Source organism: Pseudophryne corroboree, chromosome 6, assembly GCF_028390025.1.
Source record: "Pseudophryne corroboree isolate aPseCor3 chromosome 6, aPseCor3.hap2, whole genome shotgun sequence".
Taxonomy (NCBI): domain Eukaryota; kingdom Metazoa; phylum Chordata; class Amphibia; order Anura; family Myobatrachidae; genus Pseudophryne; species Pseudophryne corroboree.
In genome coordinates, this window is record NC_086449.1 from 343,348,303 (window position 1) to 343,374,802 (window position 26,500).

Here is a 26,500-nt window from a genome sequence, read left to right on the forward strand (position 1 = left end):
CTACTTCAAGAAGAAGATTGATAAGTTCCGAGATGAGATGAAATGGTATGCTCTTCGTCAGCCAGTGACCTGCTCAGTTCTTTACCTGAACCCTCTGGCACTCTCTCTTCATTTGATCCCACAAATGAAGATGAAGTATCATCACTCTTCTCATCCTGCTTCTCTACTACCTCTCCTCTTGATCCTTTACCCTCACAAATAAGTAAAGCTCTGTCTCCGGTGCTCATCCCTACCTTAACTAACATCTGTAATCTCTCTCTCTACTGGTATTTTTCCTTCACTGTTCAAGCATGTAGTGATTACTCCCATTTTGAAAAACAAAATTCTGACCCTAACTCTCTCTCAAACTACCGCCCTATCTCTCAGCTCCCTTGTCTCGCTAAGCTACTTCAGAGACTTGCCTACACTCGACTCGCACACTTTCTTAACTCACACAACTTATTGGACCCATTTCAGTAGGGATTTCGTTCCCAACACTCCACAGAGACAGCACAGACTAAAGTGATTAATCATTTGGTCACTACAAAGTCTAAAGGCCACTACTCACTACTTATTCTTCTAGATCTATCGGCTGCATTTGACACTGTTGACCACTCTCTTCTCATACAAAAACTACAATCCCTAGGTCTTAAAGACACAGCCCTTTCTTGGTTCCTATCCTACTTATCTAATCGCTCCTTCAGTGTTCACTTCTCTGAATCTACCTCCTCTTCGCTACCTCTTTCAGTTGGAGTACCGCAAGGCTCAGTCTTAGGTCCTCTGTTTTTCTCTATCTATACCTCATCTCTTGGTAAACTAATCAGCTCTTTTGGATTTCAGTATCATCTGTATGCAGATGATACTCAAATCTACCTATCCTCCCCTGATTTGTCCCTAACTGTACTGTGCCGTGTTTCTGAATGCCTTTCTGCTATTTCATCTTGAATGACATCTCGCCACCTCAAACTTAATATTTCCAAAACAAAGTTAATTAGATTCCCTCCAGCCAATAGTAGGTACCAACCTGATATCTCTATCACTGTTGAAAACTTGACAATCAACCCTACCACACAAGCTCGCTGCCTAGGTGTCATCCTTGACACTGGATCTGTCCTTTGTTCCCCACATTCAATCTGTCTCAAAATCATGTTACATGCATCTAAAAAATATATCCAAAAACTAGATTTATGATAAGAACTTACCGTTGTTAAATCTCCTTCTGCGAGGTACACTGGGCTCCACAGGAAAGTACATCAGGGTGTAGAGTAGGATCTTGATCTGAGGCACCAACAGGCTCAAAGCTTTGACTGTTCCCAAGATGCATAGCGCCGCCTCCTCTATAACCCCGCCTCCGTGCACAGGAGCTCAGTTTTTGTTAACCAGTCCAATGCAGTAGCAGGTAAAAGAGACGACAATCATTAGTAGCCACATACACCACACACTCACGACAGGAGAGGGTGTCAGCGGCTAATGTCATACCAACCCAAAGAACCTAAGTGCGTGAAGGTGGGCACCCTGTGGAGCCCAGTGTACCTCACAGAAAGAGATTTAACAACGGTAAGTTCTTACCATAAATCTCATTTTTTGCTGCGGGGTACACTGGGCTCCACAGGGAATAACATCGGGGATATCCTAAAGCAATTCCTTATGGGAGGGGACGCACCGTAGCGGGCACAAGAACCCGGCATCCAAAGGAAGCATCCTGGGAGGGAGTAGTATCGAAGGCATAGAACCCTATGAACGTGTTCACTGAGGACCACGTAGTCGCCTTGCACAATTGTTCAAGGGTCGCACCACGGCGGGCCGCCCAAGAAGGTCCAACAGACCGAGTAGAATGGGCCTTTATGGTAGCGGGAGCTGGAAGGCCAGCCTGTACATGAGCATGTGCAATCACCATTCTAATCCATCTGGCTAGGGTCAGCTTGTGAGCAGGCCAGCCACGTTTGTGAAAACCAAACAGAACAAAGAGAGAATCTGACTTCCTGATGGAAGCAGTTCTCTTCACGTAGATACGGACAGCCTATACCACATCCAAAGACCGCTCTTTGGAAGACAATTCAGGAGAGGCAAACGCCGGAACCACAATCTCCTGATTAAGGTGGAAAGAAGACACCACCTTAGGTAAATACTCGGGACGTGTTCTAAGTACCGCCAGATCACGATGAAAAATCAGATATGGTGACCTACAAGATAAGGCACCCAAATCCGACACCCGTCTAGCAGAGGCAATAGCAAGCAGAAACAACACCTTAAGAGAAAGCCACTTAATGTCTGCAGATTCAAGAGGCTCAAACGGAGTCCCTTGCAACACCTCCAAAACCACCGACAAGTCCCAAGGGGCCACAGGCAGGACATAGGAGGTTGAATCCGCAACACACCCTGAGTGAACGTATGTACATCAGGTAACGTCGCAATTTTTCTCTGGAACCAAACCGACAAGGCAGAAATATGAACCTTGGTGGAGGCCAGACGAATGCCCAAGTTCAGGCCTTGTTGTAGAAAAGCCAAAAGTTTGGCCGTACTAAACTTGTAAGCATCATGATTATTAGTGGCGCACCAAGCAAAGAAAGAATTCCAGACCCTATGGTAAATCCAAGCAGAAGCCGGCTTCCGGGGCTTCAACATGGTTTGAATAACCGCCTCAGAAAATCCTTTGGCCCTCAAGACGGAAGCTTCAAGAGCCACGCCGTCAAAGCCAACCTGGCTAAATCCTGATATACACAGGGGCCCTGAACGAGGAGATCTGGGCGCTGTGGAAGTAGAAGGGGACGCTCTATCAAGAGACCCTGAAGGTCTGAGAACCAATGCCGTCTGGGCCACGCGGGAGCGATCAGAAGTAGGAATCCTCCTTCTTGCTTGAACTTCCTTATTACTCTGGGCAGGAGTGACACTGGAGGGAACACGTATGTCAGCTGAAAGTTCCATGGAATTGCCAGTGCGTCCACGAACGCTGCTAGAGGATCCCTTGTCCTTGCTCCGAAGACCGGAACCTTGCGATTGTGTCGAGACGCCGTCAGGTCCACATCTGGAAGGCCCCACCTGTCCATGAGGAGTTGAACACTTCTGGATGGAGGCTCCACTCTCCGGCGTGTACGTCCTGACGACTGAGAAAGTCCGCTTCCCAGTTTAGGACCCCCGGAATGAATACTGCCGATATGGCTGGTAGATGGCGTTCTGCCCACTGAAGGATCCTTGATACTTCCCTAATTGCCATGCGGCTTCGAGTGCCGCCTTGATGATTGATGTAAGCCACCGTTGTGGCGTTGTCCGACTGTACTTGAACAGGTCTGTTCTGTATTAAATGCTGGGCCAAGTTAAATGAGTTGAACACCGCCCGCAATTCCAGAATGTTTATCGGGAGGAGAGACTCCTCCTTGGTCCACCGACCCTGAAGGGAGTGTTGCCCCAACCTCTCAGACTGGCATCCGTCGTCAGAAGGACCCAGTTGGAGATCCATAAGGGACGACCCCCGCTCAATCTTTGGTCCTGAAGCCGCCAGCTCAGAGACAGAAGGACCTCCGGAGACAAGGAGATCATTTGAGACCTGATCCTGTGAGGCAGGTCGTCCCACTTGGCAAGAATCAGCTTCTGCAGAGGGCGGGAATGGAATTGAGCGTACTCCACCATGTCGAAAGCCGACACTGAGACCTAGAACTTGCATTGCAGAATGTATCGACACTTGCGGACGAGATAGGAAGCATCGAATCCTGCCCTGAAGCTTCAGGACTTTCTCCTGAGACAAGAACAACCGCTGGTTGTGAGTGTCCAACAACGCCCCCAGGTGCACTATACTCTGAGCAGGGACCAGGGAAGATTTTTTTGAAAGATACGGCGTAACCTCGAGTGACGACTTCCCGTACCCAGGCCTCGGAAGTAGTCCTCAACCATTTCTGGGTAAACCCTAGAAGTCGGCCCCGCACCCTGGGATACCCCAGGAGGAGGTCCGCCCCGTCATGCGGCAGGCTTGTCAGTTTTGGAAGCAGGCTGACGGGCAGCACAGGCCCGTTTGGGTTTGGACTCAGTAGGTTTGGAAGTCCGACCGTGTTCCGGGTACGCCTGACCTTTTGCTTTTCCCGGAGGACGAAAGGAACGAAAGGAAGTACTCTTAGCCTTCGGCGCCGAAGGAGCAGTACTAGGCAGATATGCCGTTTTAGCAGAAGCTAAGTCAGCCACTATCTTGTTGAGGTCTTCTCCAAAAAGAATGTCTCCCTTAAAAGGGAGCACCTCCAGGGTTTTCCTGGAGTCCAGATCAACGGACCAGGTTCGCAACCAAAGAATCCGGCGAGCAAGGACAGATGTAGTAGAAGCCTTGGCCGCCAGAAAACCGGCATCAGAAGCCGCCTCCTTCACATAATGTGACGCTGTGACAATATATGACAGGCATTGTCTAGCGTGATCAGAAGCATTGGTAGGCAACTCTGCCTCCAACTCCTGGGCCCACGCCTCAATGGCCTCTGCAGCCCAAGTTGCTGCAATAGTGGGCCTATGCGCAGCACCAGTTAAGGTGTAAATTGCCTTTAAATAACCCTCCACACGCTTATCCGTCGGTTCCTTCAGAGATGTGACGGTAGTCACAGGCAGAGCTGAGGATACTACCAGCCGCGCCACTTGCGAATCCACTGGCGGGGGTGTTTCCCAATATTTACTTAGCTCCGCAGCAAGAGGAAAGCGAGCCAGCATCTTCTTGTGAGGTGTGAATTTCTTAACTGGAGTTTCCCAGAATTCCTGACGTATGTCCACTAAGTGGTCAGAGTGAGGTAAAACTTGCTTAACCACTTTCTTACGTTGGAACCTGTCCGGTTTCTTAGAAACGGCATCAGGCTCTGCGTCATCAGTGATCTGAAGAATCATCCTGATCGCCTCCAACAAGTCAGGAACATCAACCTGCGACCCAGCTTCCTCATCAGAACTATCAGGATCAGAATCTGAGGGGTCAGTATAAACATCATCCTCATCAGAGGAGGTGTCTGAGACAGTGGTAGACTGTGAGGAAGTAATGGCCCGTTTAGATGATCCCTTGGTCTTAGGCAGGCGAGAGACAGATTTGTTTTTAGACAGTGACTGGTGTAACTGACTGGAAATTTGATCTGCCCAGGGCGGATTAACTGCAGGGACCATAATCTATTGTACCAGCACAGGAGGTCCCATAGGGGGCGTAAGTTTAGTTAAAAGCATAGTTAATATAGAGGAAAATGTAGCCCAAGGTGGGTCATTTTGAACCCCCGTTGCCACTATTCCACTGGGGGGTAGGGAACCTCCAGAACCTGAACTCTCTGCTGCCAAGTTTTCCTTAAACATGCCTGAAACCTCCACACTCTGTGGGATCAGCTCCAGCTCTGTTGTCCCCTGTAGCTGACATAGCTAAAAGCACAGTCTCAGCCAACACAGTACAATATCAGCAGCAATATATCCGACAAGCACCCCTTGTGCAGCGTATATATTCCGCGAACAGGGAATTCAAGAGGTATATGGTGACTAAAGATCACAAAGAAACATACACAATGAGTATATCTTGTGAGACGCCTATATCAGATAATAAACCTGACGCACTGAGCCCCCTCAGGTCATAGAATATAGGGATAGCAATCTGAGTGAGAGACACGAAATGGAGGTCACACAGCAGCTACATGCACACACATATAGTCACAATGTACAATGCAGAAATTATGACACGCAATAAAACTGCACTGGACTAGCAATACAAAGTAATACTCAGTATAGCTATATAATTAGTAGATATAGCAATGCACAGTAAAGACTGGATGTATGTCACAGGGTACTTGTACTATATAACCCTGACCAAATGCACTGTTTCTTAACTAACACTATCAACAGACATGTAGAATAGTTAAGTGTCTTGTAAAATGCACAGCGCTGACATGCAGGCGGCTTTACAAAGGAGTATTTGCCCAAACAGTCCCAGGAACAGTGCTGCTCTGTGTAATGGTGCCCAAACACTGACTGGGAGTGAGGGAGAGATATATGCAGCTCCAGGGCGGGAACATTACTATAAATGGCGCCCTGGGGCTAGGGGAGGGGCTACAGGTCCGAGCCTTATCCCCCTGCTGGACCTCACCACTGGTACTATGGTTTTTATGAGGAAAAAACCGAACTGTGCCCTTGCCCTGGTGGTTTGGTGGAGTCCCTGCCTGACCACAGTGTCCATGCCAGTGCGCGCGGCCCGCCTCCCACCGGCCGTGCCGCGATTTCAGGGGGACCAGCCTAGGGGACTCACCTCCTCCCTGAGTGCGGCCATGCGATCCAGGAGAACTGTGTGTGACTAACGGTGAGCAAACCGGAGCCTCCGCTGTAAGTACCCGGTAACCCGGGCGCGGGAGTATACAGCGCCGCTGGGGGAGGTGATGGAGCTGCAGCAGGAGATGTCAGACTGAAATCTATCACTACTGCAGCCCTTGAAGTCTTCTATCTTCGTTAAAAAAGCTCTCTCAGGGCTCCTTGAGCAGCCCACCTTTTGTATGCCTGCTTACTGCATGACACCAACTACAAAACTGAGCTCCTGTGCACGGAGGCGGGGTTATAGAGGAGGCGGCGCTATGCATCTTGGGAACAGTCAAAACTTTGAGCCTGTTGGTGACTCGGCTCAAGATCCTACTCTACACCCCGATGTTATTCCATGTGGAGCCCAGTGTACCCCGTAGCAGAAATACGACCACACAAGACACTGCTAAAACTCAAATCCACGCTCTCAATATCTCCTGCATTGATTATTGCAATAGTCTCCTAACTGGTCTTCCCAAAACGAGACTCTCCCCACTACAATCCATTCTGAATGCAGCTTCATCGTCTGCAGATCCACTCTGTTAGTCCCTCCATTGGTTACCTGTAATCTACCGTATTCAATATAAAATACTTTTACTCACACACAAGGCCATTAACCAAATTACACCAACGTATAACACTTTGCATATCTCAAAATATCTCACAACCAGATATCTTCGCTCTTCACAAGATCTGCGTCTCTCATCCACACTCATTACTCGCTCCCACTCATGAATGCAGGACTTTACTCGGGCTGCACCCACTGTGTGGAATGCCCTACCACGCCCAATAAGACTCTTCTCTAGTCTCCAAACCTTCAAGCGTTCTCTGAAAACTCACCTCTTCAGTTAAGCACATCAAATTCCAGAACCGCCCACATAACTTTCATAAACCTTCCCATCAAATTGCATCCACTCTGCACAGTCCACACATATCCTCACGTCTTCTCATTCTTCACTTTCCCTTCCTCTCGACCCCGGTTCATCATTACTGTGTGATCATATCATATAGCCCACCAAGAACCCTTGGAATCTGGCGGACGACTATCCTTGTGTATCCATGCCTATTTCCCTATAGATCACAAGCGTGCGAGCAGGGCCTCCCTACCTCTATGACTGTTTGTTCTTACCCAGTTTTGTTATATCATTGTTATTTCCAATTGTAAAGCGCAACAGAATTTGCTGCGCTATATAAGAAACTGTTAATAAATAAATAAAATAAACTAGGATGATAATGAGCTCTAAGGGTAGTATTAGCCATGGTATTTTGTCTCGCAAAAAAACAGACTTTTTTTCGTGTGAACTCACATAGGGTCCATGAAAAGCTGTGTGCCTATGCTTACTTATCGGGGGTTAAGTTTTCGCGATATCGTCTAGTCTCTAGTGTGTACCCAGCTTTAAACTGACTGAAATCATTCACAATATAATTTCCTGCCACCAGATGGCACCTTGCCAGATTTATGGTGGAAGCCAAAACATACATACAGTACTGTAGTTCAACAGGGAGCACAACTGGAACCCCAATGCGATAGTGAATTCTATTCTGTAGTGTACAACTAGGTTAGTCAAATACTGATAAAACAATGTTAAAGTTCGGCTCTTCAAGTATGGGAGCAGCTAAAACCAATAAAGGGTGTGTCAGGCAAACATAGTTTCTAATACAAAAATAGTATTAGGAATGTTAGGGACCCATGTGATGAAGAACTTCAATTATAGCCCATGTTAATTGTGAGAGTTTATTTAAATTATTTTTATTATCAGTGTTCTTAGTGCTAAGAGTGTGCATCTGCATCTTTCTTCCTCCAGCATTGTATTAGAAGCCTCAGCATGATAGCACCTCTTGATATCTTTAGTAATAGGATGTGCAGTCCAGGTCCCCCCCCCCCCCCCCCTTTTTCCCACTATATTTGTGTATATATTGTACAGTGGAAGGCAAGGCTTCCTTCCTCCGGTATTGGCACTCCTCCCATTCACCCTCAGGTGTTTGAACTAGCTGGGTTCCTGAATTTTAGATCACACATTGATAAGGCCCTTTTTAGAGGTAAGCCCTGAATAAATTTATAGAATGTGATAGTATTAGGAATGTTATGGACCCATGTGATGAAGTCACCTGGCAGCGGTACATTTGTCCGCATATTTGCACAAATGTGTGTTAACAACTTCAATTATACTCCATGGCAATTGTGAGAGTTTATTGAAATTATTTTTACTATCATTGTTCTTAGTGCTTAGAGTGTGCATCTGCATTTCTCTTCCTCCAGCATAGTATTAGAAGCCTCAGCATGATAGCACCTCTTGATATTTTTAGTAATAGGATGTGCAGTCCAGGTCCCCCCCTTTTTTTTAAACGTACAAACAATGGCCCTCATTCCGAGTTGATCGCTCGCTAGCTGCTTTTATCAGCAGTGCAAACGCTAAGCCGCCGCTCTCTGGGAGTGTATCTTAGCTTAGCAGAAGTGCGAACGAATGGATCGCAGCGCTGCTACAAAAAAAGATTGTGCAGTTTCAGAGTAACTCGAGACTTACTCCTAGCTTGCGATCACTTCAGTCTGTTTAGTTCCTGTTTTGACGTCACAAACACGCCCTGCGTTCGCCCAGCCACGCCTACGTTTCCCCAGCCACTCATGCGTTTTTATCTGGCACGCCTGCGATTTTACACACAATCCCCAAAAACGGTCAGTTACCACCCAGAAACACCCACTTCCTGTCAATCACTCTGCGGTCAGCAGTGCGACAGAAAAGCATCGCTAGAGCTGGTGTAAAATGGCTTTTGTGATAGTACGTCGCGCGTGCGCACCATAGGCATGCGCAGAAGTGCCAATTTTTAGCCTGATCGCTGCGCTGCGAACAACGGCAGCTAGCGATCAACTCGGAATGAGGGCCAATATAATATAAACTTAAAAATGACTAGCTCTTCCTTTTAGGATATAGAAATTATATAAACTTCATTAATAAAAACAATTTGTGATATGCAATGTTTTATATACAGTAGATGTAAATTGCCAAAAACAAGTACATATACAGTCTCTTCCAGAATCCTAAATGCTCTCAATCAGTTTTTATATGCACATCCAGCTGCGACATACGGTCAAATTTCTGGTCTCCTTTTTCCTCTAAATTGTTAACCACCCACATTCAATTCATTCATGAAAGAAAAAAGTTTCCTTAAAGTGAAATACCATTTAATAAATCCGTCATAACAATATAATTCACCACCAATAAAATCAGGCCTCGTACCATATAAGAGGGGTGTACGAGTACACCTTAGATCATATAAATGAAAAACTCCAATGAAACTGGACCCCTGGGGATGTTCCTTGTGCTGTAAATCATCTCAATTAGATAATACAAGTGAGTGCCGTTTCCTTATTGTCCAGACAATAAGGAACTGGTACTCGGGGCTGGTGCTTCAATGGAAGGTTGATACAAAAATATAAAAGCAGCTGAACATTGTCTTATGGGATGTAGCTGAGGTAATTAACAGAGTCTGTGATTGTCCAACAGTGAAAGGGAAAATTGGCTTCTATCTGTCATGGGTGTGATACAAAAGATAGACATTAAAAAGATAGGCAGTCATTAGGTATACACACCATAGGGTCAAAAGGTCGACACAAATTTTTTTTCGGTGGTATTTTGTGTTTTTTAATAAAACATTTTTTTTTACCCAAATTTGTTGAAATGCGTGCCCCCGCGGGCTCTTTCTGCCAGCCAAGCTTCGGGTTCGGTGGCACGCTCCACTTTGCACAAGGTTACTAAAGGTAATAGTTTGTGACATGGATAGTAAATGCAGCAAAAATTGTAAGAACACCCTAAAAAATGTGTCGACCTTTTGACCCTGTTGACCTATGGCGCCGACCTTTTGACTGTCTACCTTTTAACTGTCTGTCTATAAACCACCTCTTTCTGTCACAGAAAAAAAAAATAAGAATTTACTTACCGATAATTCTATTTCTCGGAGTCCGTAGTGGATGCTGGGGTTCCTGAAAGGACCATGGGGAATAGCGGCTCCGCAGGAGACAGGGCACAAAAAGTAAAGCTTTAGGATCAGGTGGTGTGCACTGGCTCCTCCCCCTATGACCCTCCTCCAAGCCTCAGTTAGATTTTTGTGCCCGGCCGAGAAGGGTGCATGCTAGGTAGCTCTCCAGAGCTGCTTAGAGTAAAAGTTTTAAATAGGTTTTTTTATTTTCAGTGAGACCTGCTGGCAACAGGCTCACTGCATCGTGGGGCGAAGAAGCGAACTCACCTGCATGCAGAGTGGATTGGGCTTCTTGGCTACTGGACATTAGCTCCAGAGGGACGATCACAGGTTCAGCCTGGATGGGTCCCGGAGCCGCGCCGCCGGCCCCCTTACAGAGCCAGAAGAGCGAAGAGGTCCGGAAAAATCGGCGGCAGAAGACGTTCCTGTCTTCAATAAGGTAGCGCACAGCACTGCAGCTGTGCGCCATTGCTCTCAGCACACTTCACACTCCGGTCACTGAGGGTGCAGGGCGCTGGGGGGGAGCGCCCTGAGACGCAATAAAACATGTTTTAAACCTTATATGGCTAAAGAAATGCATCACATATAGCTCCTGGGCTATATGGATGCATTTAACCCCTGCCAGTTTTCCTAAAAAAAGCGGGAGAAAAGGCTGCCGAAAAGGGGGCGGAGCCTATCTCCTCAGCACACAAGCGCCATTTTCCCTCACAGCTCCGCTGGAAGGACGGCTCCCTGACTCTCCCATGCAGTCCTGCTACAGAATCAGGGTAAAACAAGAGAGGGGGGGGCACTAATTGGCAGAAAATACATATACAGCAGCTATAGAAGGGAGAAACACTTATATAAGGTTATCCCTGCATATATATAGCGCTCTGGTGTGTGCTGGCAAACTCTCCCTCTGTCTCCCCAAAGGGCTCGTGGGGTCCTGTCCTCTATCAGAGCATTCCCTGTGTGTGTGCTGTGTGTCGGTACGATTGTGTCGACATGTATGAGGAGGAAAATGATGTGGAGGCGGAGCAATTGCCTGTAATAAATCCGCAGGAGACAGGGCACAAAATAAAAGCTTGAGATATCAGGTGGTGTGCACTGGCTCCTCCCCCTATGACCCTCCTCCAAGCCAGTTAGATTTTTGTGCCCGGCCGAGAAGGGTGCAATCTAGGTGGCTCTCCTGAGCTGCTTAGAATAAAAGTTTAGTTAGGTTTTTTTTTATTTTCAGTGAGTCCTGCTGGCAACAGGCTCACTGCATCGTGGGACTAAGGGGAGAAGAAACGGACTCACCTGAGTGCAGAGTGGATCGGGTTTCTTAGGCTACTGGACACTAGCTCCAGAGGGACGATCACAGGTTCAGCCTGGATGGGTCACCGGAGCCGCGCCGCCGTCCCCCTTACAGAGCCAGAAGAGACGAAGAGGTCCGGTGAAATCGGCGGCAGAAGACATCCTGTCTTCAGACTAAGGTAGCGCACAGCACCGCAGCTGTGCGCCATTGCTCTCAGCACACTTCACACTCCGGTCACTGAGGGTGCAGGGCGCTGGGGGGGGAGCTATAAGGGAATAACACTTATATAAGGTTATCCCTGTATATATATATATAGCGCTGGGTGTGTGCTGGCAGACTCTCCCTCTGTCTCTCCAAAGGGCTAAGTGGGGTCCTGTCCTCTATCAGAGCATTCCCGGTGTGTGTGCTGTGTGTCGGTACGCGTGTGTCGACATGTATGAGGAGGAAAATTATGTGGAGGCGGAGCAGTTGCCTGTGTTGGTGATGTCACCCCCTAGGGAGTCGACACCTGACTGGATGATTGTATTTAAACAATTAAGTGATAATGTCAGCAATTTGCAGAAAACTGTTGACGACATGAGACAGCCGGCAAATCAATTAGTGCCTGTCCAGGCGTCTCAGACACCGTCAGGGGCGCTAAAACGCCCGTTACCTCAGTGGGTCGACACAGACCCTGACACAGATACTGAGTCTAGTGTCGACGGTGACGAGACAAACGTAATGTCCAGTAGGGCCACACGTTACATGATCACGGCAATGAAAGAGGCATTGAACCTTTCTGACACTACAAGTACCACAAAGAAGGGTATTATGTGGGGAGAGAAAAAACTACCAATATTTTTTCCTGAGTCAGAGGAAATAAATGAGGTGTGTGAAAAAGCGTGGGTTTCCCCCGATAAAAAACAGCTAATTTCTAAAAAATTATTAGCATTATATCCTTTCCCGCCAGAGGTTAGGGCGCGTTGGGAAACACCCCCTAGGGTAGATAAGGCGCTCACACGTTTATCAAAACAAGTAGCGTTACCGTCTCCTGATACGGCTACCCTCAAAGAGCCAGCTGATAGAAGGCTGGAAAATATCCTAAAAAGTTTTTGTGCCCTGTCTCCTGCGGAGCCGCTATTCCCCAAGTATAATAAATTGGTAAACAACATTTGGGGGAGTAATTAATTCTATTGTATGACTTCACAGCCCAACAGGGTTCAGGAGAGCCCAAGTACTTTTCAGCATGGGACTGATTTTCTCAAGACGACGGAGAGGCATTAACCTTGTGTAGACCAACAAGCAAATGATTTTCTCCACAGGGAGTTCAATTATAGCAGAAGTCATCACAGGTTGTTTTTAATTTCGTAATACAGTGATACCTTGGTGGCTAGTACTTCACAGTGATTTTTCTATTTCTATAAGTATGCTCACTATGGGGCTGATTCAGAGGTGGTCACAATGCTGACGCAGCTGCGACCTATTTTAGTGACGGAACTGTGTAGCAGCCACTTACAAGTGAACAGAGACAACCACTGAAGCCATTGCAAATTGCTCAGCAACTGTGTACTCAGTCGCAGAGCATATGGCCACACAGAAAGTCTGCGGGAGCTGCGACACTGGCACCATGTTTTATGTACACGAGATCGCAGTTGCACGCAGTGACAGCACAATAACGGTCACGAAAAATCTGCGTTTTTGCAGACACACCCCGTTACCACCCCCAAACAGTCCCTTCCTATCAATCATGCTGCGACTGATTCCTTTCTGCAAGCGGCATCGCAAAGGTACAGTACCTTGGCACGTGCACAATGCACGCATGCGCAGTCTACCGATAGTACTGTAGTTCAGCTGCTACACCACTGAAGATGCGATCACATCTGAATCAGGCCCTATATGTGGTAATGCCTTTCAGTCTCTAAAAGTCCCTTCAAAATCAGAAATTGTAATGGACATGTTTTATATTGCTTTACCCCTCATATACATCAAGACAGCTGGACAGCAAGGCAACATGTTTCAAGGAGACACACCTACAACAGGGTGGGAAACAAATATAGGTGAGTGTGTGAGTACAGTATGTGTGCATGTTTGAGTTGGGAGGTAGGGCATTTTGTAAATTAGCCACATGAATTACATAATCAGTAAAATAAAAATGAAGACAAGAGAGTACTGGAACCATATTATTTAGATTACTGGTTCAAAATGTTAAAAATTGGAGCTTGTGTGTCTTATTCGCAAAGTGATGTGTATAAGATGCATTTTCTACAAAAAAAGATGCCTGGCGCTAACAGAGCTGCATGGGACCTGTCTGCTAAATCACGCCAGGCATCTTCTGCTGCGTCAAGATATATGGGGACAAATCTGTATTACTCCAAGAGCCTTTTCTTTTTTTCTTTAGTTGCAGCAGACATTATGGCCCTCATTCCGAGTTGATCGCTTGCTAGCTATTTTTTGCAGAGCAGCGATCAGATAGTCGCCGCCCATGGGGAAGTGTATTTTCACTTTGCAAGTGTGCAATCGCTTGTGCAGCTGAGCGGGACGAAAATGTTTTTTGCAGTTTCTGAGTAGGTCCCGGAATTGACGTCAGACACCCGCCCTGCAAACGCCTGGACATATCTGCATTTTCCTTACCACTCCCTGAAAACGGTCAGTTGACACCCATGAACGCCTTCTTCCTGTCAATCTCCTTGCGATCAGTTGTGCGAATGGATTCGTCGCTAGAAGCAGTGCACAGCAACGATGCTGTTTGTACCCATACGACGCGCGTGTGCACTGCGGTGCATATGCATGCGCAGTAGTAACCTGATCGCTGCGCTGCGAAAACCGGCAGCGAGCGATCAACTCGGAATGAGGGCCTATATCACCATTCATTCTGTATTTTAATTTGGTATTTAGAAGTCTCAAATGTATAAATTTTTAATGGAAACCTCATCATGTAAATATGAATCTACTCCATGTGGTCGGCAGTAGAAGCATGGTCTTCAGTGGATAAGATGATGAAAAAAAAACATAGAAAATTAAAACATGCACTTGATCATGTTACTGGTCACTAGCACAGCAGTTCTACATTGTTTTCCTATGGTTAAAAACATACCTATTAAGATTTGTATTTTTGAAGTACTATTATTTAAGAGTTGACTTTAAGACCACTGCTTTTAGGGGGTGAATGGTCCACACAGTATAAAATCAATAAATATAATGAAACAAAAAAATGTTTCACAAGTAATAACTAAAATTTCTATCACTGACAATGGTAGCTGTAACTTCCTAGGTTTCTTGTTGTAACAATAAATATATAGTGTAGGGGTAATGTAATAGCTTGCGCCATGCAGGCATCCGCGAGTTTATGGCGAGTCTGTCTGATGTTTTAAAGTGGCAATCATTCAAAAGGCAAAACCATATCTGCATAATGCTGGTAAACTTGCAGGCAGGGAAGGGCACAGTTATATAATCAGGATCCGTTCAATTTTCCGGCTGTTGGGATCCCGGCAGTCTGGATACTGACGCCATAATATCGACAGCCAACAATGCCGCCAGCCAGAATCCTGGCAAAACAGAGAGTGGGAATAGATCCTGTGGCAAGCGCAGCGAGCCACCGAGCCTGCACCATGGCGAGCCAGTAATGGGACTCTTTGCGTTTGCCCCGCTGCCGGCATTCTCGCGGGCGGGATGCCGCTGTCGGGATATGGAAAGCCGGCATTCCGCCCACCGGTAAATCATACTGAATCCATATAATTCTATCAAGCATGATTCAGCCATTAGGAAAAAAGTAATTATGAAATTCATAGAAAAAAATGACTCTAGAAAACAAATATTTACCCTAGACAAATATTTAATTCACCTCATGAGTCCACTGTCATAAATGTGACCTTGTGTATGGAAAAATCAGTTCGCTGGAGCCATAGCGAGAAGTAGACCTTTCCAGAGAACATACAGGTATGTTCAAAAACGGTAGTTCGTAAAAGGCCAGTGTACTGTAAGTGGACACAACTTACATCTATTAAACAGATTTTAACCTACTTTATACAGGACTGTAGCTTTAGACTATCTTTATACAGTGATTCATGAACACCAGCTTTATTAGTCAGCTTGGAATTTAAATGATGTTGTTCCGTAAAAGAAGCAGAATTCATACCGTAGTGATGTTATTTCCTCTTAGCTGTCGGAGAAAAGGACAGGCCAAAACTTTGAACTCTTTTACAATGGATGTTATCTTCTTTTCAGAGTCCACATCAGAAAAGGTACAATTGCCCTGAAAAGACACTGCTAAAGCAGGAGCATCTGCTTTTGTCAAGTTAGCCACAAATACTATCTCAGGATCCATAATCAATGCTTTCACATTCAATTTCTGAGGTTTTGCAAGTTCTAAAAAAAAAAGAAAAATGAATGAGGCGCTTTAATTACAGAATGTGCTAGAAAACGGCCAACTCTGATATACCCTCACCCAATATATTTTTATTTGTGTAATCATACTCTAATTAATATGAAACTGAACAAAAGTTTTAACAAGACACATTAATCACATCAGAAAAAGAGAATTACAAAAATAAAATGGAGAGAGAGAAGGAGGGTTCCTGAACTATTGAGAGTTGATAGTACAGTATACTGGCGTCTATGGCTCTACCTGGCCCTAAGAATTGTGAAATAAGATAAGTAGGTCTACGCCACCTTACTGAAATGATTTAAAATACCACAGCTACCAAAAAACTGATATAAAACTTTATATGATTTGATATCACAGTGTGATGTAACACTTGTGATTTGGCCAATACAGTGAAACATAGTTACCTCAATAATGGCTGGGTATGATTTAGCAACAGTCATAATGTCAACATTTATCATGTAGATATTCTAAGATGACAACATATCATCCTTGGTGGCGACTTACCTTCACCTACTATAATGGGCAGATATATGTGCAGCTTAACATCTTGTAATATTTAGTAGTTCATCAAGGCTTATTGAATCAACCCAACAAAAATATAAACCTTGATAGGACTTCTGGTTCCTGCTCCTATGTGAGGAGACGCTGAAAGCATCAGCTCTCCTGCAGCCCTAGCTAATGGGAGAGTGGCGTTTTCAGCCTGCATCAGTGGGGGAACACAAAAGTCATCTTATGAACAAGTTTTTGTCCGCTTCCATGTCGGCCAAGCAGCAGCAGCAGAGACTAGAGAAATGGCAGCAGGAATCCAAGATGGCTGTCACGTATATAATACAGATGGGAGACGATGCTGCCAGTATCTCAGAGCCCTGCTCCCTGCCTGCGTCGCAGCCATTACAATGGTCCTTAACCTCTACTGACATGCCTGTAACTTATGCTGACGTGGAGAGATATACAGGACACAATGGGGCCGATTTTAGATGCACATGCTGATAAGCTCAATCAGGCAGTTCTTGATATTAAGTTGTTACTACAGAAAAACGTTTGGGAGAGACTTTTCAGGGTGTCTCTGACTTAAAGTCTCAGTATGATACACTTCAAAAGTCCGACTTTCAAATACTGAACAAAGTCGACGACTTGGAGAACAGGTTGAGAGAAAGATTGCTACCCTGTCTGATGTCCATACCTTCACTCAGGGTGTGTTGCGGATTCAGCCTCCTTATGTGCCATCTGTGGCCCCTTCGGATCTGTCGGTGGTTTTGGAGGCCTTACAGGAGTCTCCGTTTGATCCTCTTATCTCTGCTGACCTTAAGTGGCTTTCTCTTAAGATGTTGTTTTTGCTGGCTATTGATTCAGCTAGAAGGGTCTTGGACTTGGGTGCCTTATACTATAAGTCCCCCTATTTGATTTTTTACCGTGACTGGGCGTTTCTTCGGACACGCCCAGGTTATTTACCCAAGGTGGTGTCTTCCTTCCACCTTGACCAAGAGATTGTGGTTCCGGCCTTTAATTCTCCCGAGTTGTCTTCCAAAGAGCGGTCTTTGGATGTGGTACGGGCTCTCCGTATCTATGTGAAGAAAACTTCCACCATTAGGAAATGCGATTCTCTTTTTGTGCTGTTTGGTTTTCACAAACGTGGCAGGCCTGCTTCTAAGCAGACATTGGCCAGATGGATTAGAATGGTGATTGCACATGCTTATGTACTGGCTGGTCGTCCGGTTCCTGCTACAATCAAAGCCCATTCTACTCGGTCTGTTGGACCTTCTTGGGCGGCCCACCGTGGTGCAACCCCTGAACAATTGTGCAAGGCGGGTAGGTGGTCCTCGAGCAACACGTTCATTAGGTTCTATACCTTTGATACTGCTGCTTCGCAGGATGCTTCATTTGGATGCCGGGTTCTTGTGCTCGCTACAGTGCGTCCCCTCCCATAAGGAACTGCTTTAGGACATCCCCGATGTTAATCCTTGTGGAGCCCATTGTACCCCGCAGCAGAAAACAAGATTTATGGTAAGAATTTACCGTTGTTAAATATCTTTCTGCGAGGTACACTGGGCTCCACAAGGTGCCCACCCTGATGCACTTAGCTTTTTTGGGTTGGTATTGGCATAGCCGCTGACACCCTCTCCTGTGGTGAGTGTGTGGTGTAACTGGCTACGAGCAGTTGTTGTCTCTGGTACCTGCTACTGCATTGGGCTGGTTAACGAAACTGAGCTCACTGGCATGGAGGCGGGGTTATAGAGGAGGCAGCACTGTGCATCTTGGGAACAGTCTAAAGCTTTGAGCCTGTTGGTGCCTCGGATCAAGATCCTACTCTACACCCCTGCTGTTTTAGGTCTTCTTGTCTATGCTCTTACTCCTTCCCTCATGTTTCTTTTCGTGTGTCTCCTCCCTCATATATGTATTGTTAGCTATGCCTCAGGAGTGTTTTAAATGATAGATTATTGATCTCATATGCTGATGACCCCCCCCCCCCCCCCTCTATTGATGCAATATGTCTAGTATAACGTTTGGTACTTTGAATGTGGGTGTATTTCATTCACCCCTTAAGCGTAAGAAAAACAAGATTTATGGTAAGAACTTACCTTTGTTAAATCTCTTTCTGTGAGGTACACTGGGCTCCACAAGGATAGACATTGGGGGTGTAGAGTAGGATCTTGATCGGAGGCACCAACAGGCTCAAAAGCTTTGACTGTTCCCAAGATGCATAGCGCCGCCTCCTCTATAACCCTGCCTCCCTGCACCGGAGCTCAGTTTTTAGTTAACCAGCCCATTGCAGTAGCAGGAAAAGAGATGACAACAGTTAGTAGCCACATACACGACAGGAGAAAGTGTCAGCAGCTAATGCCATACCAACCCGAAGAAGCTAAGTGCGTCAGGGTGGGCGTTTTGTGGAGCCCAGTGTACCTCGCAGAAAGATTTAACAACGGTAAGTTCTTACCATAAATCTCGTTTTCTACTGCGGGGTATACTGGGCTCCACATAGATAGATATTAGGGATGTCCTAAAGCAGTTCCTTATAGGAGGGGACACACTATAGCGGGCACAAGAACCCGGCGTCCAAAGGAGGCATCCTGGGAAGCGGCAGTATCGAAGGCATAGAACCTTATGAACGTGTTCACACACGACCACGTAGCCGTCTTGCACAATTGTTCAAGGGTCGCACCACGGCGGGCCGCCCAAGAAGGTCCAACAGACCGAGTAGAATGGGCCGTAATTTGAGCAGGAGCTGATAGACCAGCCTTCACATAAGCATGTGCAATCACCATTCTAATCCATCTGCCCAAAGTCTGCTTGTGAGCAGGCCAGCCACGTTTGTGAACACCAAACAAAACAAAGAGAGAATTAGATTTCCTAATAGAGGCAGTTCTCTTCACATAGATACGGAGAGCCCGTACCACATCCAAAGACCGCTCTTTGGAAGACAAGTCAGAAGAGACAAGGGCCAGAACCACTATCTCCTGAACGAAGAAACCACTTTAGGTAAATATCCGAGACGAGTCCTAAGAACCGCCCGATCACGGTGAGATATCCGATATGGGGAACTACAAGATTAGGCACCCATATCCGACACTCTTCTAGCAGAGGCAATAGCCAGCAGAAACACCACCTTAAGGGAAAGCCACTTAAGATCAGCTGAACCAAGAGGTTCAATTGGAGACTCTTGCAACGCCCCCAAAACCACCGACAAGTCCCAAGGAGCCACAGGCGGGACATACGGAGGTTGGATACGCAACACACCCTGAGTAAAGGTATGCACATCAGGTAAGGTCGCAATTTTTCTCTGAAACCACACAGACAAGGCAGAAATATGAACCTTGAGGGAGGTCAGACGCAGGCCTAAGTCTAGGCCCTGCTGAAGAAAAGCCAAAAGCTTGGCTGTACTAAACTTGGAAGCGTCATAACTGTTAGATGCGCACCAAACAAAGTAAGAATGCCAGACCCTATGGTAAATCCGAGCAGAAACCGGTTTCCGAACCCGCAACATACAGATGTATCCACTGTTATCTTGAGTAGTTTTCTGTGCCTAGTCACAACATGACTTATTAGCATAAACCCTTCAACTATTGTTCTCAACTGCAATACAATACAGAGAACAATACAGCAGGGGATTAAGTCTGACTGGCCAGCCACAGTTAATCCTATTAACCGTCAAGATAAATGTGGATAGATCTGTAGTTTGAATGACCGCCTCAGAAAACCCTTTAGCCCTCAAGACGGAAGCTTCAAGAGCCACGCCGTCAAAGACAGCCGGGCCAGGTCCTGGTAGACACAGGGGCCCTGAACGAGGTGGTCTGGGCGTTGTGGAAGTAGAATTGGACGCTCTGACGAGAGGCCCTGAAGGTCTGAGAACCAGTGTCGTTTGGGCCACGCTGGAGCTATGAGAAGCAGGATTCCTCCCTTCCTGCTTGAACTTCCGAATAACCATGGGCAGTAGTGAGACCGGAGGGAACACGTACGGCAACCGAAACTTCCACGGCACCGCCAGCGCATCCACGAATGCTGCTTGAGGATCCCTTGTCCTTGCTCCTTAGACCCGAAGCTTGTGATTGTGTCGAGACGCCATCAGATCCACGTCTGGAAGGCCCCACCTTTCCACTAGGAGTTGAAACACTTCTGGATGGAGGCCCCACTCTCCGGCGTGTACATCCTGACGACTGAGAAAGTCCGCTACCCAATTCAGGACTCCCGGAATGAATATTGCCGATATGGCCGGTAGATGGCGTTCCGCCCATTGAAGAATCCGTGAGACTTTGCCAAACGGCTTCGAGTGCCGCCTCAATGATTTATGTAAGCCACTGTGGTGGCGTTCTCCGACTGTACTTGCACAGGACGGTTCTGTATTAAATGCTGGGCCAGGTTCAATGAGTTGAAGACCGCCCGCAATTCCAGAATGTTGATCGGAAGGAGAGACTCCTCCGTGGTCCACCGACCCTGAAGGGAGTGTTGCTCCAACAGCACGCCCCAACCCCTTAGGCTGGCATCCGTCGTCAACAGGACCCAGTCAGGTATCCAGAAGGGACGACTCCTGCACAATCGTTGGTCCTGGAGCCACCAGGTCAGTGACAGGCAGACCTCCGGAGTCAATGAGATCATGTGAGACCTGATCCGATAAGGCAGGCCGTCCCACTTGGCCAGAATCAGCCTCTGGAGGGGACGAGAATGAAATTGAGCATACCCCACCATGTCGAACGCTGACACCATGAGGCCCAGCACCTGCATCGCCGAATGTATCGACACTTGTGGACAAGAGAGGAAGCAACGAATCCTGTCCTGAAGCTTCAGGACTTTCTCCTGAGACAAGAACAACCGCTGGTTGTGAGTGTCCAATAGTGCTCCCAGGTGCACCATGCTCTGAGCAGGGACCAGGGAGGATTTCTTCCAGTTGATGAGCCACCCGTGGGCTTGCAGAAACCGGACAGTCAGATCTAGGTGACGTAAGAGAATTTCTGGGGAATTTGCCAGGATCAACAAGTCGTCCAGATACGGTGGGATACTGACCCCTTGACGGCGGAGTACCGCCATCACTTAGGTGAAGACTCGCGGGGCCATGGTTAAACCAAAAGGTAATGCTCGAAACTGGTAATGGAGGTTGCCAACCGCAATCCTCAGGTATTGCTGATGCGATACTGCTATAGGAATATGCAGGTAAGCATCCTGTATATCCAGGGAGACCATATAATCCCCAGGTTCCAAGGCCAGAACAATAGAGCGAAGGGTTTCCATACGGAACTTGGAGATTCTCACAAACTTGTTCAATGCCTTGAGGTTGAGAATGGGCCGGGAGGACCCATTCGGTTTCGGGACTAGAAACAGCGGAGAATAGTACCCCTGGCCCCTCTGAGCAAGAGGCACCTGTACTACCACTCCTGTGTCCAGGAGGGTCTGTACGACCGAATGAAGAGTCTTTGCCTTCGTCTGGTCCGAAGGAACGTCTGTCAGGCAAAATCGATGAGGGAGACGGTTTTTGAAGGCGATGGCGTAACCTCGAGTGACGACTTCCCGTACCCAGGCATCTGAAGTGGTTTTCAACCATTCCTGGGTATACCCTAGAAGCCGGTCCCCCAGGGGGAGGCCCGCCCCGTTATGCAGCAGGCTTATCGGTCTTGGAGGCTGGCTGATGGGCAGCCCAGGCTCTTTTGGGCTTTGGCTTACCAGGTTTGGAAGTGCAGGCCTGTTTGTGGTACGCCTGACCTTTTGCTTTACCTGAAGGACGAAAGGGACGAAAGCCTTCGGCACAGAAGGAGCAGTACTTGGCAGAGAGGCTGTTTTGGCAGTAGCCAAATCAGCCACTATCTTGTTTAAGTCCTCACCGTACAGGATATTTCCCTTAAAAGGGAGTACTTCCAGGGTTTTTCTAGAATCCAGATACAGACCAGGATCTCAGATACAATATCCGGCGAGCCAGGACTGACGTAGTAGAAGCCTTGGCTGCCAGAACACCGGCATCAGAAGACGCCTCTTTAATATAGTGAGAAGCTGTGACAATATATGATAAGCATTGTCTAGCATGGTCAGGAGAGATTTCAGCTTCCAACTCTTGGGCCCACGCTTCAATAGCTTCTGCAGCCCATGTCGCTGCAATAGTGGGCCTTTGCGCAGCACCCGTGAGGGTGTAAATCGCTTTCAGACAACCCTCCACACGTTTATCCGTAGGCTCTTTCAGAGACGTGACAGGTAGAGCTGAGGAAACCACCATCCTTGCCACATGCGAGTCCACTGGAGGGGGTGTCTCCCAATTTTTAGACAGCTCCGGCGCGAGGGGATAGCGAGCAAGCAGCTTCTTGTGAGGCACGAACTTCTTACCTGGATTTTCCCAGGATTCCTGACGTATAATAACCAGGTGATCAGAATGAGGTAAAACTTGTTTAACCACCTTCTGACGCTTGAATCTGGCTTCTTAGGAGGAACGGATGGCTCAGAATCATCCGTAATTTGTAGAATCAACTTAATAGCCTCCAATAGATCAGAAACATCCCCTTGTGAACCACTATCCCCATCAGTATTATCAGTGTCAGAATCTGTGGGGTCAGTGTAAACGCCATCTTCATCAGACGAAGTGTCAGTGACAGCAGTGGATTGTGAGGAAGTAATGGCTCGCTTAGAGGACCCCTTGGTGTTAGGCGAGCGAGGGTCAGACTTTTTAGTAGTCAGTGGGGTATATGCAATTACCGGCGAATCGCGGCAATTTTTCGCCCGTTTTTTAATTCGACACAATTCGACCGTCGAATTCCGGCAAGTGGGTGCCGGAATTCAACATATTCAATAAAAAACGGATTCGACAGTCCCGCTGTCGAAAAACGGCCGATTTGACGGGTTTTGATCCGATTTTTAAAAAAACGGGGAAAAACCCGGAAAATAATTGCGTGGGGTCCCCCCTCCTAAGCATAACCAGCCTCGGGCTCTTCGAGCCGGTCCTGGTTCTAAAAATAAGATTTTACTTACCGATAAATCTATTTCTCGTAGTCCGTAGTGGATGCTGGGGACTCCGTCAGGACCATGGGGATTAGCGGCTCCGCAGGAGACAGGGCACAAAACTAAAGCTTTAGGATCAGGTGGTGTGTACTGGCTCCTCCCCCTATGACCCTCCTCCAAGCCTCAGTTAGGATACTGTGCCCGGACGAGCGTACACAATAAGGAAGGATATTGAATCCCGGGTAAGACTCATACCAGCCACACCAACCACACCGTATAACTTGTGATCTAAACCCAGTTAACAGTATGACAAACGTAGGAGCCTCTGAACAGACGGCTCACAACAATAACAACCCGATTTTTTTTTAACAATAACTATGTACAAGTATTGCAGACAATCCGCACTTGGGATGGGCGCCCAGCATCCACTACGGACTACGAGAAATAGATTTATCGGTAAGTAAAATCTTATTTTCTCTGACGTCCTAAGTGGATGCTGGGGACTCCGTCAGGACCATGGGGATTATACCAAAGCTCCCAAACGGGCGGGAGAGTGCGGATGACTCTGCAGCACCAAGTGAGAGAACTCCAGGTCCTCCTCAGCCAGGGTGTGCCCCTGACCAAGTAGCAGCTCGGCAAAGTTGTAAAGCCGAGATCTCTCGGGCAGTCGCCCAAGATGAGCCCACCTTCCTTGTGGAATGGGCATTTATATATTTTGGCTGTGGCAGTCCTGCCACAGAATGTGCAAGCTGAATTGTACTACACATTCAACTAGCAATCGTCTGCTTAGAAGCAAGAGCACCCAGTTTTTTGGGTGCATACAGGATAACAGCAAGTCAGTTTTCCTGACTCCAGCCGTCCTGGAAATCTATATTTTCAGGGCCCTGACAGCATCTAGCAACTTGGAGTCCTCCAAGTCTCTAGTAGCCGCAGGTACCACAATAAGCTGGTTCAGATGAAACGCTGACACCACCTTAGGGAGAAACTGGGGACGAGTCCGCAGCTCTGCCCTGTCCGAATGGACAATCAGATATGGGCTTTTGTGAGACAAAGCCGCCAATTCTGACACTCGCCTGGCCGAGGCCAGGGCCAACATCATTGGTCACTTTCCATGTGAGATATTTCAAATCCACAGATTTGAGCGGTTTAAACCAACGTGATTTGAGGAATCCCAGGACTACGTTGAGATCCCACAGTGCCACTGGAGGCACAAAAGGGGGTTGTATATGCAGTACTCCCTTGTCAAATTTCTGGACTTCAGGAACTGAAGCCAAGTCTTTCTGGAAGAAAATCGACAGGGCCGAAATTTGAACCTTAATGGACCCCAATTTGAGGCCCATAGACACTCCTGTTTGCAGGAAATGCAGGAATCGACCGAGTTGAAATTTCTTCGTGGGGCCTTCCTGGCCTCACACCACGCAACATATTTTCGCCACATGTGGTGATAATGTTGTGCGGTCACCTCCTTCCTGGCTTTGACCCGGGTAGGAATGACCTCTTCCGGAATGCCTTTTTCCCTTAGGATCCGGCGTTCAACCGCCATGCCGTCAAACGCAGCCGCGGTAAGTCTTGGAACAGACATGGTACTTGCTGAAGCAAGTCCCTTCTTATCGGCAGAGGCCCTGAGTCCTCTGTGAGCATCTCTTGAAGTTCCGGGTACCAAGTCCTTCTTGGCCCATCCGGAGCCACGAGTATAGTTCTTACTCCTCTAAGTCTTATAATTCTCAGTACCTTTGGTATGAGAAGCAGAGGAGGGAACACATACACCGACTGGTACACCCATGGTGTTACCAGAACGTCCACAGCTATTGCCTGAGGGTCTCTTGACCTGGCGCAATACCTGTCCAGTTTTTTGTTGAGGCGGGACGCCATCATGTCCACCTTTGGTCTTTCCCAACGGTGCACAATCATGTGGAAAAAAAAACTTCTCGATGAAGTTCCCACTCTCCCGGGTGGAGGTCGTGCTGAGGAAGTCTGCTTCCCAGTTGTCCACTCCCGGAATGAAAAACTGCTGACAGTGCTATCACATGATATTCCGCCCAGCGAAGAATCCTTGCAGTTTCTGCCATTGTCCTCCTGCTTCTTGTGCCGCCCTGTCTGTTTACGTGGGCGACTGCCGTGATGTTGTCCCACTGGATCAATACCGGCTGACCTTGAAGCAGAGGTCTTGCTAAGCTTAGAGCATTGTAAATTGCTCTTAGCTCCAGTATATTTATGCGGAGAGAAGTCCCCAGACTTGATCACACTCCCTGGAAATTTTTTCCCTGTGTGACAGCTCCCCAGCCTTTCAAGCTGGAATCCGTGGTCACCAGGACCCAGTCCTGAATGCATAACTGTGGCCCTTTAGTAGATGAGCACTCTGCAGCCACCACAGAAGAGACACCCTTGTCCTTGGAGACAGGGTTATCCGCTGATGCATCTGAAGATGCGATCCGGACCATTTGTCCAGCAGATCCCACTGAAAAGTTCTTGCGTGAAATCTGCCGAATGGAATCGCTTCGTAAGAAGCCACCATTTTTCCCAGGACCCTTGTGCAATGATGCACTGACACTTTTCCTGGTTTTTGGAGGTTCCTGACTAGCTCGGATAACTCCCTGGCTTTCTCCTCCGGGAGAAACACCTTTTTCTGGACTGTGTCCAGAATCATCCCTAGGGACAGCAGACGTGTCGTCGGAGACAGCTGCGATTTTGGAATATTTAGAATCCACCCGTGCTGTCGTAGAACTACTTGAGATAGTGCTACTCAGACCTCCAACTGTTCTCTGGACCTTGCCCTTATCAGGAGATCGTCCAAGTAAGGGATAATTAAGACGCCTTTTCTTTGAAGAAGAATCATCATTTCGGCCATTACCTTGGTAAAGACCCGGGGTGCCGTGGACAATCCAAACGGCAGCGTCTGAAACTGATAGTGACAGTTTTGTACCACGAACCTGAGGTACCCTTTGTGAGAAGGGCAAATTTGGACATGGAGGTAAGCATCCTTGATGTCCAGGGACACCATATAGTCCCCTTCTTCCTATAGTGTGGAATAATACCCCTTTACTTGTTGTAGGAGGGGTACTTTGATTATCACCTGCTGGGAATACAGCTTGTGAATTGTTTCCAATACTGCCTCCCTGTCGGAGGTAGACGTTGGTAAAGCAAACTTCAGGAACCTGCGAGGGGGAGACGTCTCGAATTTCCAATCTGTACCCCTGGGATACTACTTGTAGGATCCA

General features: G+C 47.3%; 1 protein-coding gene across 3 annotated transcripts in view; it reads right to left on the reverse strand.

Moving 5' to 3' along the window:
- VPS13C (vacuolar protein sorting 13 homolog C) overlaps positions 1–26,500 on the reverse strand; it is a 950,377-nt gene that overhangs the window by 297,968 nt on the left and 625,909 nt on the right. For all 3 annotated transcript variants that reach the window (XM_063926503.1, XM_063926502.1, XM_063926504.1), the window contains one exon: positions 15,624–15,853. In XM_063926503.1, coding sequence (XP_063782573.1) covers positions 15,624–15,853 — 230 coding nt within the window. The remainder of the gene's footprint in view (positions 1–15,623; positions 15,854–26,500) is intronic.